This window comes from Takifugu rubripes, chromosome 4 (genome assembly GCF_901000725.2).
Source record: "Takifugu rubripes chromosome 4, fTakRub1.2, whole genome shotgun sequence".
NCBI lineage: Eukaryota > Metazoa > Chordata > Actinopteri > Tetraodontiformes > Tetraodontidae > Takifugu > Takifugu rubripes.
This window is the reverse complement of record NC_042288.1, coordinates 12,317,281-12,327,944: the sequence shown is the minus strand read 5'-3', so window position 1 is coordinate 12,327,944 and position 10,664 is coordinate 12,317,281. Positions and strand designations below refer to the sequence as shown.

General features: G+C 43.1%; 2 protein-coding genes across 3 annotated transcripts; one reads left to right on the top strand and one right to left on the bottom strand.

The window, feature by feature from the left end:
• Positions 1 to 948: 948 nt before the first annotated feature.
• eif4e1c (eukaryotic translation initiation factor 4E family member 1c) lies at positions 949 to 5,829 on the top strand. Of its 2 annotated transcripts, none has more exons than XM_003964031.3 (7): positions 949 to 1,047; positions 2,000 to 2,085; positions 3,272 to 3,367; positions 3,770 to 3,833; positions 4,230 to 4,343; positions 4,460 to 4,599; positions 4,778 to 5,829. In XM_003964031.3, the coding sequence occupies exons 1-7, from the start codon at positions 1,030 to 1,032 to the stop codon at positions 4,890 to 4,892; spliced, it is 633 nt and encodes a 210-aa protein (XP_003964080.1). In that variant the 5' UTR covers positions 949 to 1,029; the 3' UTR covers positions 4,893 to 5,829. The 2 variants fall into 2 exon arrangements, with proteins under 2 accessions (XP_003964080.1, XP_029691218.1); XM_029835358.1 differs by having other exon boundaries at positions 1,015 to 1,047; positions 2,003 to 2,085.
• On the bottom strand, positions 5,766 to 10,639 carry LOC101065124 (transmembrane protein 150A). Its single transcript, XM_003964059.3, has 7 exons — positions 10,371 to 10,639; positions 8,447 to 8,494; positions 8,317 to 8,379; positions 8,174 to 8,241; positions 7,973 to 8,103; positions 7,559 to 7,736; positions 5,766 to 7,458 (listed from the first exon to the last, which is right to left on the bottom strand). The coding sequence occupies exons 1-7, from the start codon at positions 10,433 to 10,435 to the stop codon at positions 7,265 to 7,267; spliced, it is 747 nt and encodes a 248-aa protein (XP_003964108.1). The 5' UTR covers positions 10,436 to 10,639; the 3' UTR covers positions 5,766 to 7,264.
• Positions 10,640 to 10,664: the final 25 nt, after the last annotated feature.

The window sequence follows — 10,664 nt, the reverse complement described above, 5'->3', positions numbered from 1 at the left end:
TACTGTTTGAATTTTATTGTCCAGGTGTTTTGGGATGAGCCAGTGCCTTGTTTTTCTCCATTCAGAGATGGAAATAAAATCACATGATCTCTGCCACGTCTAGATGAAAAACTTCGATGAAAACACAGGAGAAGAGAATATCGGTGGCTTTCAAATGAAATTTGATTGTTGTTTTTACCTCCAAGCTTGTCAGGAAGCAGGAATTTGGGGGAAAATGACCAGAGCTGAAGTATTTTTGTATCTTCTCTTACAGCGAGCTTCAAAAATTATTCAGCGAGATCAAGGAATTCACAGATAAAGTGTTAGAGGAGTGTAAAATGTGAGTGCATCTGCATGGCCTCTTTCAACCCTTAGTCTGTCAAAGCTGTTGACACTCCAGGCCACATTTGGGGAGGGCTTGGGAGGGGCTTGCCTGTCAAGCATTCGTCCTCCCATGAAAACATCCTGAAGACATCAGATTAAAGTCACATGTGAATGAATGCATGTAAAATATGTCTGCCATTCTCATAAAAGCACTTGTGTTTCTTTTTATTTTTAATTTTGTATTACTGGTTAAATCTAATCAAAAATTATCGAGTGGACATTTGGAAATTAACTTTTCCTATGTTACCTTACAGACCCGAGTTGATAAAGTATTAGTACGATGCACTGATGCACTTTGGAGTAGCTAAACTTTTAGAAAATAGTGTGTCATTTCTCTAAAATGTCTCTCGTAGTGTTAATAACAGTAACACATGAGGTAACATGTTTAAGCCTTTCAGAAGATTTGGAGATCACATTTCTTTTTAAAGGTTATTTTGTCAGCCAGATGTTCTGATAAAAGTGTATATTGGTCTTCTTTCACGTGGTCATATTTCAGTGCACGTCTAAAGGAGCAGCAAATAACAGTTTTGTGGGATTTTAACTAATATAATATAATACATAGATTGGCCCCACCCACATCCGCGTGGCCCTACGCGGCTTCCGTAGCTGCGTGGCCGGTTGAGTGACGCAGCAGCGCCGAACAGGCAGAACATTTCTGCTGTCAAGATGGCGACGTCGGAGCCGGTAAGAGAGACGAGAGAGCGTTGGAAAATTCGATCTGCGTGCACGGGGATGTGAGCCGCATTTGGAAACAATTCTGAGTTTTCGCCTCCTTGAAACGTCGCGTATTATTCTCGGCAGCAGTGCGTTTTTTTAGGCCACAGATGTCAGTTTGCGTGGATTGCAGCGTTAGCGTGGCTAGCGTTGGGATGGTTAAGGCAGTGCCTGACTTTGTTGGCAGGGAGGGACAGATATCGCCCATTCAGACTTCAGTCATTGATATCTATTAAATGTACTAACATTGGAATAAATATCACGAGTTGGTATTTGCCGTTACCTATGTTTATTTCTAAATAATTTGAGTGCGATTGTAAAAATGATTGTACAATGTGGACACGTGTGTAACTAGCTTTTAGCTAGCCCCGTACGTCTGCTACAAGCAATCTTACTTAACTCAATTTTAGTTTAATATTATTTATTTTGGTTATTTTATGCGTATTTTTTACCCTCCGGTGAGTTTTTCGTCCTTTTCTTGCCTGATTCGTCGTGTTATAATAATGATTCGACTTTATAAAATTGGCCATCTGTGTATTCCGGTAGTTTTTAGCTTTAGATGGTTTTGATGTTATTGCAAAATGTCATGTGTGACACAAAAGTGGAGCAAAGGGCTTAGAAGCTAAACGACTTAGTTGCATGGAGCTTTCTCTCAGGTGTAAAGATCATAATAATGATATAATTGGACTGATTTTAAGATGAGTTGGTTTCCAACTGTTGCTGCTGGTTTCCAAACGTCCCCATGGAGCCACAATGGTAAAAATATTAGCACACAATGGTAAAAATATTAGCACAACTCCCTATCCTCCAGCATTCCATTTATAATTTGCAATCTTGTCTCAAGACACCGTGCAATGGTTCAGGGTTGATTCTGCTGGTGTAGATCTGTCAAATGTCTCATAGAAACTGTACTTTTCTTCAGAAGACAACTGAAACTGAAGACCAACAGGCTGAAAGCCAAGTAGCTGCAGGTTCTGACAGCTCCATCAAGCACCCCTTGCAAAACAGGTGAGAATTCAGCAGCTGCAGTGTTTGAATGGGGTGTGTAAGGTCCCTGGACTGGCATAGAAGGCTGTTCTTATGCTAATCTGGCTCATTTGCATATCCTGGTGTAAGTATCGTATTCTTTTTCTGTTGGCACAGGTCTGTTGGTGGTATGAATAACTTGAAAATTGAAATTTAACACTCTCAGGTTTGTGTACGGCGTCTAGTTATATTCGTCTAGGGTAAAACTTTTATTTTCTCGTGACTGAGGATTTATGTTAAATCTAAAGATTTGTGTTGACAAATTTGTAATTTGTCTCACTTGTGATGGATCAATAGATCTTATTGAAATGTTGGAAGTGGTAGATTGGAGGCTGACAATGAGGAATTGTTCTTCATACTCTGCCGGTTCCTGTTGGAATTGTTCCCTATTGTCCTCTACAAACTGTTATCACTCTGTGTTGGTGGCCCATTCAGGGGCTTTGTACAGTCGGGTTAGAAACGCTGAATAATTAAGTTACTAAGTCACGTCTAGGCTGTTCTGCTTGTTTGTCCAGCTTTACGGAAAATCCGCTGATCTTTTATCTGGTTTTAGGTGCCCAGAATTTATTTAATATGCCGTATTATTTTCACATTTTTCATCTTCTGTGATTAGAACAAATATTTCTTCAGTACAAACAGCGACAGTCACACAGTTGCTCTTATCTTGTCTTTTTAAAGTTTACTTGTTGTCAGTCACTCAGAAAGTTGCACCTGTGTTTAGCGTCCCACCTGTGCCTCTGGCTGGAATGGGTGGACCTTTTGAGCGCACGTGTGTTGATAAATCCAGCAGGACGGTGACCTCGTGTCTGGCTGTGGCTCAGTATTAAACATGAAAACACTTCCTTCAGTCTGGTTCCTCACCACATTGAGTAACTACAGCATGGTGTTGCAGCTACACTGTGATTTTGGATGTGTTTGGGTTCCTCAAATGTCGGTGAACCTTGGGTGGGGCAGAGAGTTTAAGGAGGACTAGTGAGACAGAAATAACTAAGACTCATCCAGGTCATTGGGGTGAAACCTGATATCCATCACCTGCAGACGTTTGCTTTTTCTACTCAAGCTTACTAGGAGTGTTTGTATTATGAAACAGTTTGCTGTTTGAAGCAGCTATTGTTTGTCGTTGCTCTTGACCATTTTAACCTATTTCCTCCAACAACTTCTCTCTCAGATGGGCCCTGTGGTATTTCAAAAACGACAAGAGTAAAAGCTGGACAGAGAACTTGCGTCTCATTTCCAAGTTTGACACGGTGGAAGACTTTTGGGCGTAAGTTTGCGTGCTCTGTGAAATAATTCTGCACTTTATTTTCTACTAGATGACGTGTTACATAAATGTCTTGAGTAACTTGGATATGGGCTGGGTTGCTAGGCAATTCCATGTTCTGTTCCTAATCAGAAATGGTTTTCCTAAACCTGGCCTGTACGTCCTGGAAGTGAGATTCAGCTCCTTTCGAGCCCATCTCAAAGCATGTGAGATCAAATTTGATGTTTTGGCCTTTAAAAAAATGCAGGTCTCACTTTCATGTCAGATTGGAATTATGAGACCTGCTGCCCCGTTGGCGCCTTTTTATGTGTGTTTCAGTTTCAGCGCTTTACAGGCGTGATCGTGTCCTGTCTGGAGGTCGTCGGGACCTTTTTCCTCAATGTCAACCCTGCTCTTGTTTTGCAGATTGTACAACCACATACAGCAACCAAGCAAGCTTGGCTTCGGCTGCGATTACTGTTTATTTAAGGTGAGCTTTGGTGTTCTGTTTTACCGTGAAAGTGCAGCTGTTTTCATTGTTTGTGGAGATATAAACACAAGGCTGGTTTCACTTTCGGAGCCTGGATCCAGGACGAGTCTCCCCCCAAAGGTTTCTGCTTGTTTATGTAGCTTCAGTCGCAGTTTATGTGTATCCACGCTGGTTGTGCGGAGACGTCAAACACAGAATGACACACGCCAGTGGAAAGTGTAATTTGACACACAACAACACTGTAACAAGTGCTTGATCAGTGTGAATCAGTTGTGCCTAGCTTGGACCCGCCCTTAAGCATCCGCCTTCAAATCCTGCATGGTGCTCCAGTCAGGGCCGCTTTTCATCTCTCTTTAAGGGACATTGTAACATTTTTGTTGTCTCTTATTATTCCAGGATGGGATTAAACCAATGTGGGAGGATGACAGGAACAAGCTGGGGGGCCGATGGCTGATGACCCTCAACAAACAACAGAGGCACAATGACCTCGATCGCTTCTGGATGGAGACGGTACGGAAACGTTTGTGATGGAGCTTAAATGGGTTTTTATGTCATTCCACAACAACTGTAGTGCACCACAGATTTAATATGGGTTGGTTTTTTGTTTGTTTGCTTGTTTTTTGCAGCTCTTGTGTTTAGTCGGGGAGTCATTTGACGAGGCAAGTGACGACGTTTGTGGCGCTGTGGTCAACGTTCGACCTAAAGGTGACAAAATAGCCATCTGGACAAGCAACTGCCAAAACAGGGAGGCCATCATGACGATAGGGTAAATAACCCGGTCATCGCTACACCACAGTTGATAAAAACATGTTTTGATTTGTTCTTCACCAACATGCCTCCTCATCTTGTTGGCAGACTAGATTGTTCGCCTATTTGACCACTAGGTGGCGACACGCGTCAGCCTTGATCGTTGCCCGGTCCTTACACCTTCCATATCTCCACAGGCAACTTTATAAAGAGCGTCTGAACATCCCCATCAAAGCCATGCTCGGCTATCAGTCACACGACGACACATCCAGCAAGAGCGGCTCCACCACCAAGAACATGTACTCCATTTGAACACCTCTTCCAAGTCGCTGTAGATTTAAACAATTATCAAACTGCATCACCACCAGGACTTGAGTTGTCAACTACTGTAGTGTCATTTCCTTTTATTAAGAGATTTGTTCATGTGTACAGAGCTCCCACACACACACAGATGAGAAATTGATGAATACGAGGGGACTGGAAAATCTGGCTCGAGTTGATGTCCGCGAGCAAGAGAGGATAAATTGTTTGCTTTTACAGTTAACAAGTTCTGTGATTGATACAGTGGTGACACTCTAGTTTAGCTAAGGACCAGCTCTTTGTCTTCTTTTCCCAGTAGTTAATGGCAGGAGACGACTCTTCTGCCTCGTGCTTCACCTCACGCCATTTTCTGACTCCTCACTAAGTAACGCTCACGCGAAAACACGTCTACTTTCACAGATTTTAAGGGCAATTTTAATGTGATTTATCCTGAAGTGTTACGCATCTAAAAATCTACAGTATCTTAAAGGTGTGAAAGCCACGCTCGTGCTCCAAAGTGTAAGGTTTGGATTTAACTCCACTTGTCATTTCAGCCATGCTGGAACCTGTGGGGAAAATGCTTCTAGAACTTTTGTACCTGTTTTCCTTTCCTTTACATTTATTTATAATGTATGCATTTAGTTAACATTTTAGTTGAAATATGACCTTGAAGCTTGTGTTTGTTCAATTTCTTTTTTTAAAAAAAAGGTTAACGATGTTGACTACTGCATATAGATGACCTTTTTTGTACCATACAGTAACGATGCTGACAGAATTAAGTGTGCTCTCTGCTGTCTCATTACTAAAAGTGTAGATAATGTCACTCCCTTATTGGTTGATGCAAGAGAAATACATTCATTGTGAAAAGAGTTTTGCTCATCTATCTTTATTATCTGTAATTCCAGGATGTATATTACCTTCTTTCAAGTAAAGTTTAAGTGCTTTGCATTAAATATGGGACTCTTTGTGAAATTCTATGAGGGGAAAAATGCTTGTTTGCTGAAGCTCAGTCATCATGCTGTGTTGCCTGGGTCACCGCAGGTGAGCAGGGTACCAAGGTTAGCTTGGTGCTGCCTCCCCCTGCAGCTGGAGCATGTTTGGCGAGGAGGGGGGGGGGGGTGGGTGTGTTTGCTCTGGGGCTTGAACCAGGAACCTTCTGCTTCCCAGCCCAGACCCCAACAGACTGAGCTACTGCCCCAAAGTTGTAGCGTTCTTATCTAACGTCTGCTTGAACACATTCAGACAGAGGGAAAAGTGCTGCATCACAATTACAGCTGAAGTTTGATTCATTGGCTCCACTAACACCTAATGTGTCCCAGTCTTTAAACAGTTTAAATCTTTCACCGTAAACGTCAGCTGAGGATTGATTCACCATCAAACCCTCTCAGGTCCAGCACCATCAGCCCCTGTATCAAAAAACTTGTATCATTTGCCTGGGATTTTGAAAAATCTGCCAAAGTTGCACAGGAAATAAACTTTCCCTCAACTGCAAACGTTCCGTGAGGCTGTAGGGAGGGTTGGGGCTTACGAGATTACCGAGAATCCTTTATTACAACATCTATGTTGTGTGATCATCAGAGAAATGTGATAACTGGATAGACGAGTTCTGGGCTCTTTTTGGCATCATTAACGAGGAAGAACTTCAGCAGAAAGTCTGAGCTGTCGAGCTCACACAGAAACAAATTCCTGAAAATGTACAGACTCTGAAGCAGGAAGCTGAAGGACCGTGAGAGTCCCCGGTTCGCCCTTCTGTGAAGCACCTGGAGACATTCTGATTGTAACATGCCAGAGAAACAAAGTAGAATTGAATTTGAATACTTTTTTCTGAAACTCTGAGGCACGTGGAATACAAACCACAGTTTCCTGGGATTATTTTAGTCTTTTTTTTAACCCAGGTAAATGAATAAGTTGTTGGAAATATTGAAAAAGAGGCTCATGGTCCTGAAAATCTGGCTGCTGTGCATGTGAGTTGGTGTGTTGGTCAAAACCCACCTCTGAACTACTGCAGATGACCCATCAAACAGGATGGGACACCGCCACACACACGCGCACACACACACACGGGCCTGAACAGTCTGTAAAGAGGGTGTGTTGGACTGCTGATGCTGTCACCGTTCTCTCTTTATGATCCAGTCAAACAGGATCGTCTGGCGTCATCGAGTCTCAAAATAAAAGACTGAATTGGAACACACCCTGGAAAAGCAGCTGGTTAACAGGTCTCGTATCTGGCCCCTCATTAAAATATCGCCTAAATGGTTTCTGGTCAATCATATCAAAATAATTTAAACAGATAAACCCCTTCCCAGAAAAATGCCCAGAGCATGTTCTTAGTGCTCTCTGTCTGTCTCTTGTGTTTAGGCATCTGGGGCCCAGGGCGGCCTTCCTCAGGACATGGTGAGCATCAGCGGCTTTTCGTCCTCCTGTTTGCCAAAGATGTTCGCCAGCATGAAGGAGGAGAAGAAGCAGAACTCCACAGCGAAGCTGAGCTCGAACAGCTGCAGGTTGACGCTGAGCATCCACTCAAACACAGCTGACAGGAGCACGTGAAAGTACTCAGCCTGCACAGACAAAATGGTGTCTGACGCTTCCGAGTGAAGGACTGAAACGACACTTCATAAACCTCTGTGTGTGCTTGTGATTGTAAAAACCTAACAGAATTAGACCCCTGTGAAGGATACAGCAGATGGTGACGATGATCTGGAGTACAGTGGAGGCCACGCGTAGCGGCAAGAGGATCCGCTCGTATCCAGACAGCGTGTACAGCCTGGTCAGCGCCGTGAGGATGGTGGTGTAAAAGCAGATGCACAGAAAGCTGACGGCAGCTCCAAGGTGGTGAAGCACGGGCAGATCACCTGGCTGGGAGACACGAGCTGATGTTGAAGCTGGAATAACTACAAATTGCTTCCAACAATATGATGTTTGAACTGCTGCAGCAGTCAGTTTGCAACCTCGGATCTTTCAGAGGTCACGGTACAAATATTTGCTCGCCTTGACAGGTGCTTGTGTATATGGCAGCTGTTGGGTTTTACGGTCAATAATAATGAGCTCTCTGTTCAATCTGCCCGGGCTGCATCAGGAAGTGCAGTACTCACGTTGCAGTTTCCGGCCGCGAACGCGCCCATGGCTGCCACCACGCCGAAGGCCAGGCCAACCCTGCTCAGCATGAAGTGGCACGCGTGCTTCTCCAGGATATGAGCATGGTGGAAGATGCAGAAGAGCAGAACTGGAAGGGAGGTCAAGGTCAGTGCGACACGGCTCTTCTGAAATGGGAGATTTGCTGCAGGGAAACTCACACAGGAAGGCTCCTGCGTTGATGGTGGCGCTGAACAGGGAGCTCTCCGGTGCACTTCTCCCACTTGTGCTGGAATCACATGCAAATATTCCATCAGTGTCCGCGAGCAAGAGGATGAGGATGATAACCAGACCGTGTTCTCACCTGATGGTGGGAACCAAGCAGCATCCGCTGGAATGGTTCCCCCTGCAGAAGTTTTCACCACCCCTGAAAAACACAGTTCCAGTCGGGAGACACGTCCAAGTGTTGATTTATGGAGAGAGCTAGAACCTACCAGTCGGTGAGAGAGCACACATGTTTGTTGGAGAGGGCCAGACCATACCTGAAAAACAATAAAGATAGAAAATCAATAGTCACTTTGGTATTAAACATTTTTGCTCACAGAAACATAGCGTGTTTGTAGGAGCAGATAACTTTGCGTATGGTTAAGTGTGGCTGTGTTGGACCTGGTAGTGATGAGAATGCATATTGCAAATATACACTGCAAATATATTGTACATTTCAGAAAACCAATGGGGGTTATGGATTACACAAGACAAATTAAAATAAAATGTATCTATTTCTTTGTACTCCGTTGAAGATACATACTGTAAAGTAGAATACTACAATTTATAGAAAATTCCATTTCTCCATCAGCTGTAATTGCATTCATCTTAATATCAACACCTTCAGGCAGGTGCAGGATATGTAATTCCTACTGAGATCTTACTGAGCACTGCGAAAGGTCACGAATGGTTCAGAATCAAGAGAATTTTACGTGCAAAAGTTAAGATGATCCGCTGAAGCAGCTAACTTCCTCATATTCAAGCTAGCATGAAGTGCCTAGCACAGAGATGTCAAACTCAAATACCCAGTGGGCCAAAATTCAAAACGGGGACAAAGTCACGGGCCAACATTGATATTTATTGAAAAAATCTTCCTCCAGCTATAACATGGAACCTTTTGATATGGACCCAAACTAGTTTTGCTCAACAACTGAACATGGAACAAGCAAAGCTTAATACAAAACAATAATTATAAATAATTTATTATTGCACACATCACTGGCATTCATTTCTTCTCTTTTTTGCAGCCTTCTGAATTAAATTTCAATAGTAATCTTTTGCCATTGTAAGTTAATTTAAATGTAATGCCTTTTCATTTCTTCTACTTTCTGGCGCCTTTGAATCATTTCCAGGTGCTTGTGCTTGTCTTGGTGTTGCATTTTATCTATATTTCTATATTATCTACTATTGCATGTCATCTGCTGTTGTTCTCCTTGTAATGCACATTGGCTCCACATACAAAACAGACGGGTACATCTTTTATATATCTAAACATATATTCTGCCTCCTACCTGTTCAGAAAGGTCCTATTTTCTGCCTTTAATCATTTTTCAGAGGGGTAGTGCCAGAATTAGCATTAGCATATAAGGTCGCTATGACTACTTTCTTTTTCTTGGTGGTTGGCAAGCCACAAATTGGTGCATTCCCACCACCAATTGATGTGGAGTGTGGATTTTCACACCAAAACACCAGCAGAGCATTGTAGTATTAGCACATGCGTTTTAAACGATAATACCGGCGGGCCACCTCTAATAGTCAATTGGTGTGGCTTTACGGGCCAAATATAATTAAATTGCGGGCCAAATTTGGCCCATGGGCGAGAGTTTGACACCTATGGTCTAGCAGGAAGTGCCTTTCCGTTTGTCCCGCCCCCGAACCGCAACTGACCAATCATAGGTTAGCAGGTAGGGTGGGAGGAGCTAGCAAACTTTCACGTTTCACGCGCCCCGCACAGACAATCGCGCGTTCCTGAGCGTCTTCTCATACCAGCGTTGGGTAATTGAAGTTGTCGGCTGTAGATACACAAAATCTTAAATAAATATTTATCTTTAGTTTAAATGTTTAGTCTTTGTTTTTATTATATTTGATTTTTTTTAATCTATTATACATCTTCCTGTTTCCTGTGTGCGAGAGCATCTGTCTCGCGCTCTGTTTACCGATAAATAAAGAACAAAGATATACACTACACATTAAAAATATATAAAAACGCACACAAAAATGCCATCGACTTTGCCGACTGCGGTGTTTAACTTTGAAAATTGACCGGATTCCTTAGTTTTTAGCGTCTGACTTCCTGTTGGCTTGACGCGATCAGCGCCCAGCGTGTTAGACAGAACTTTCACATGAAAAACTTCTTATTTCTGGTCAACTTACACGGTCCAGGTTCCAAGGAAAGACACCAGAGCCAGAGAGACCGGGAGGATAACCCAGAGAACCATGTCTGGTTGATGAAGAAGAGGAATGACAATGGGAATGTCTTCAAGCCGCCGGTTTCAGTCTGTCAGCACATCATCCTCATGAATAACATACAAGTTTGAAACCGGGCGATGACAGCAGAGCTCATTCTTATTCTCGTCATTCTCGATCTGCCACACCTCTGCAGAACCACTGTGCACTTTCAGAATAAACATTGAGAAATGTGGGATTGGCTGTCTTCAGGAGTGGATT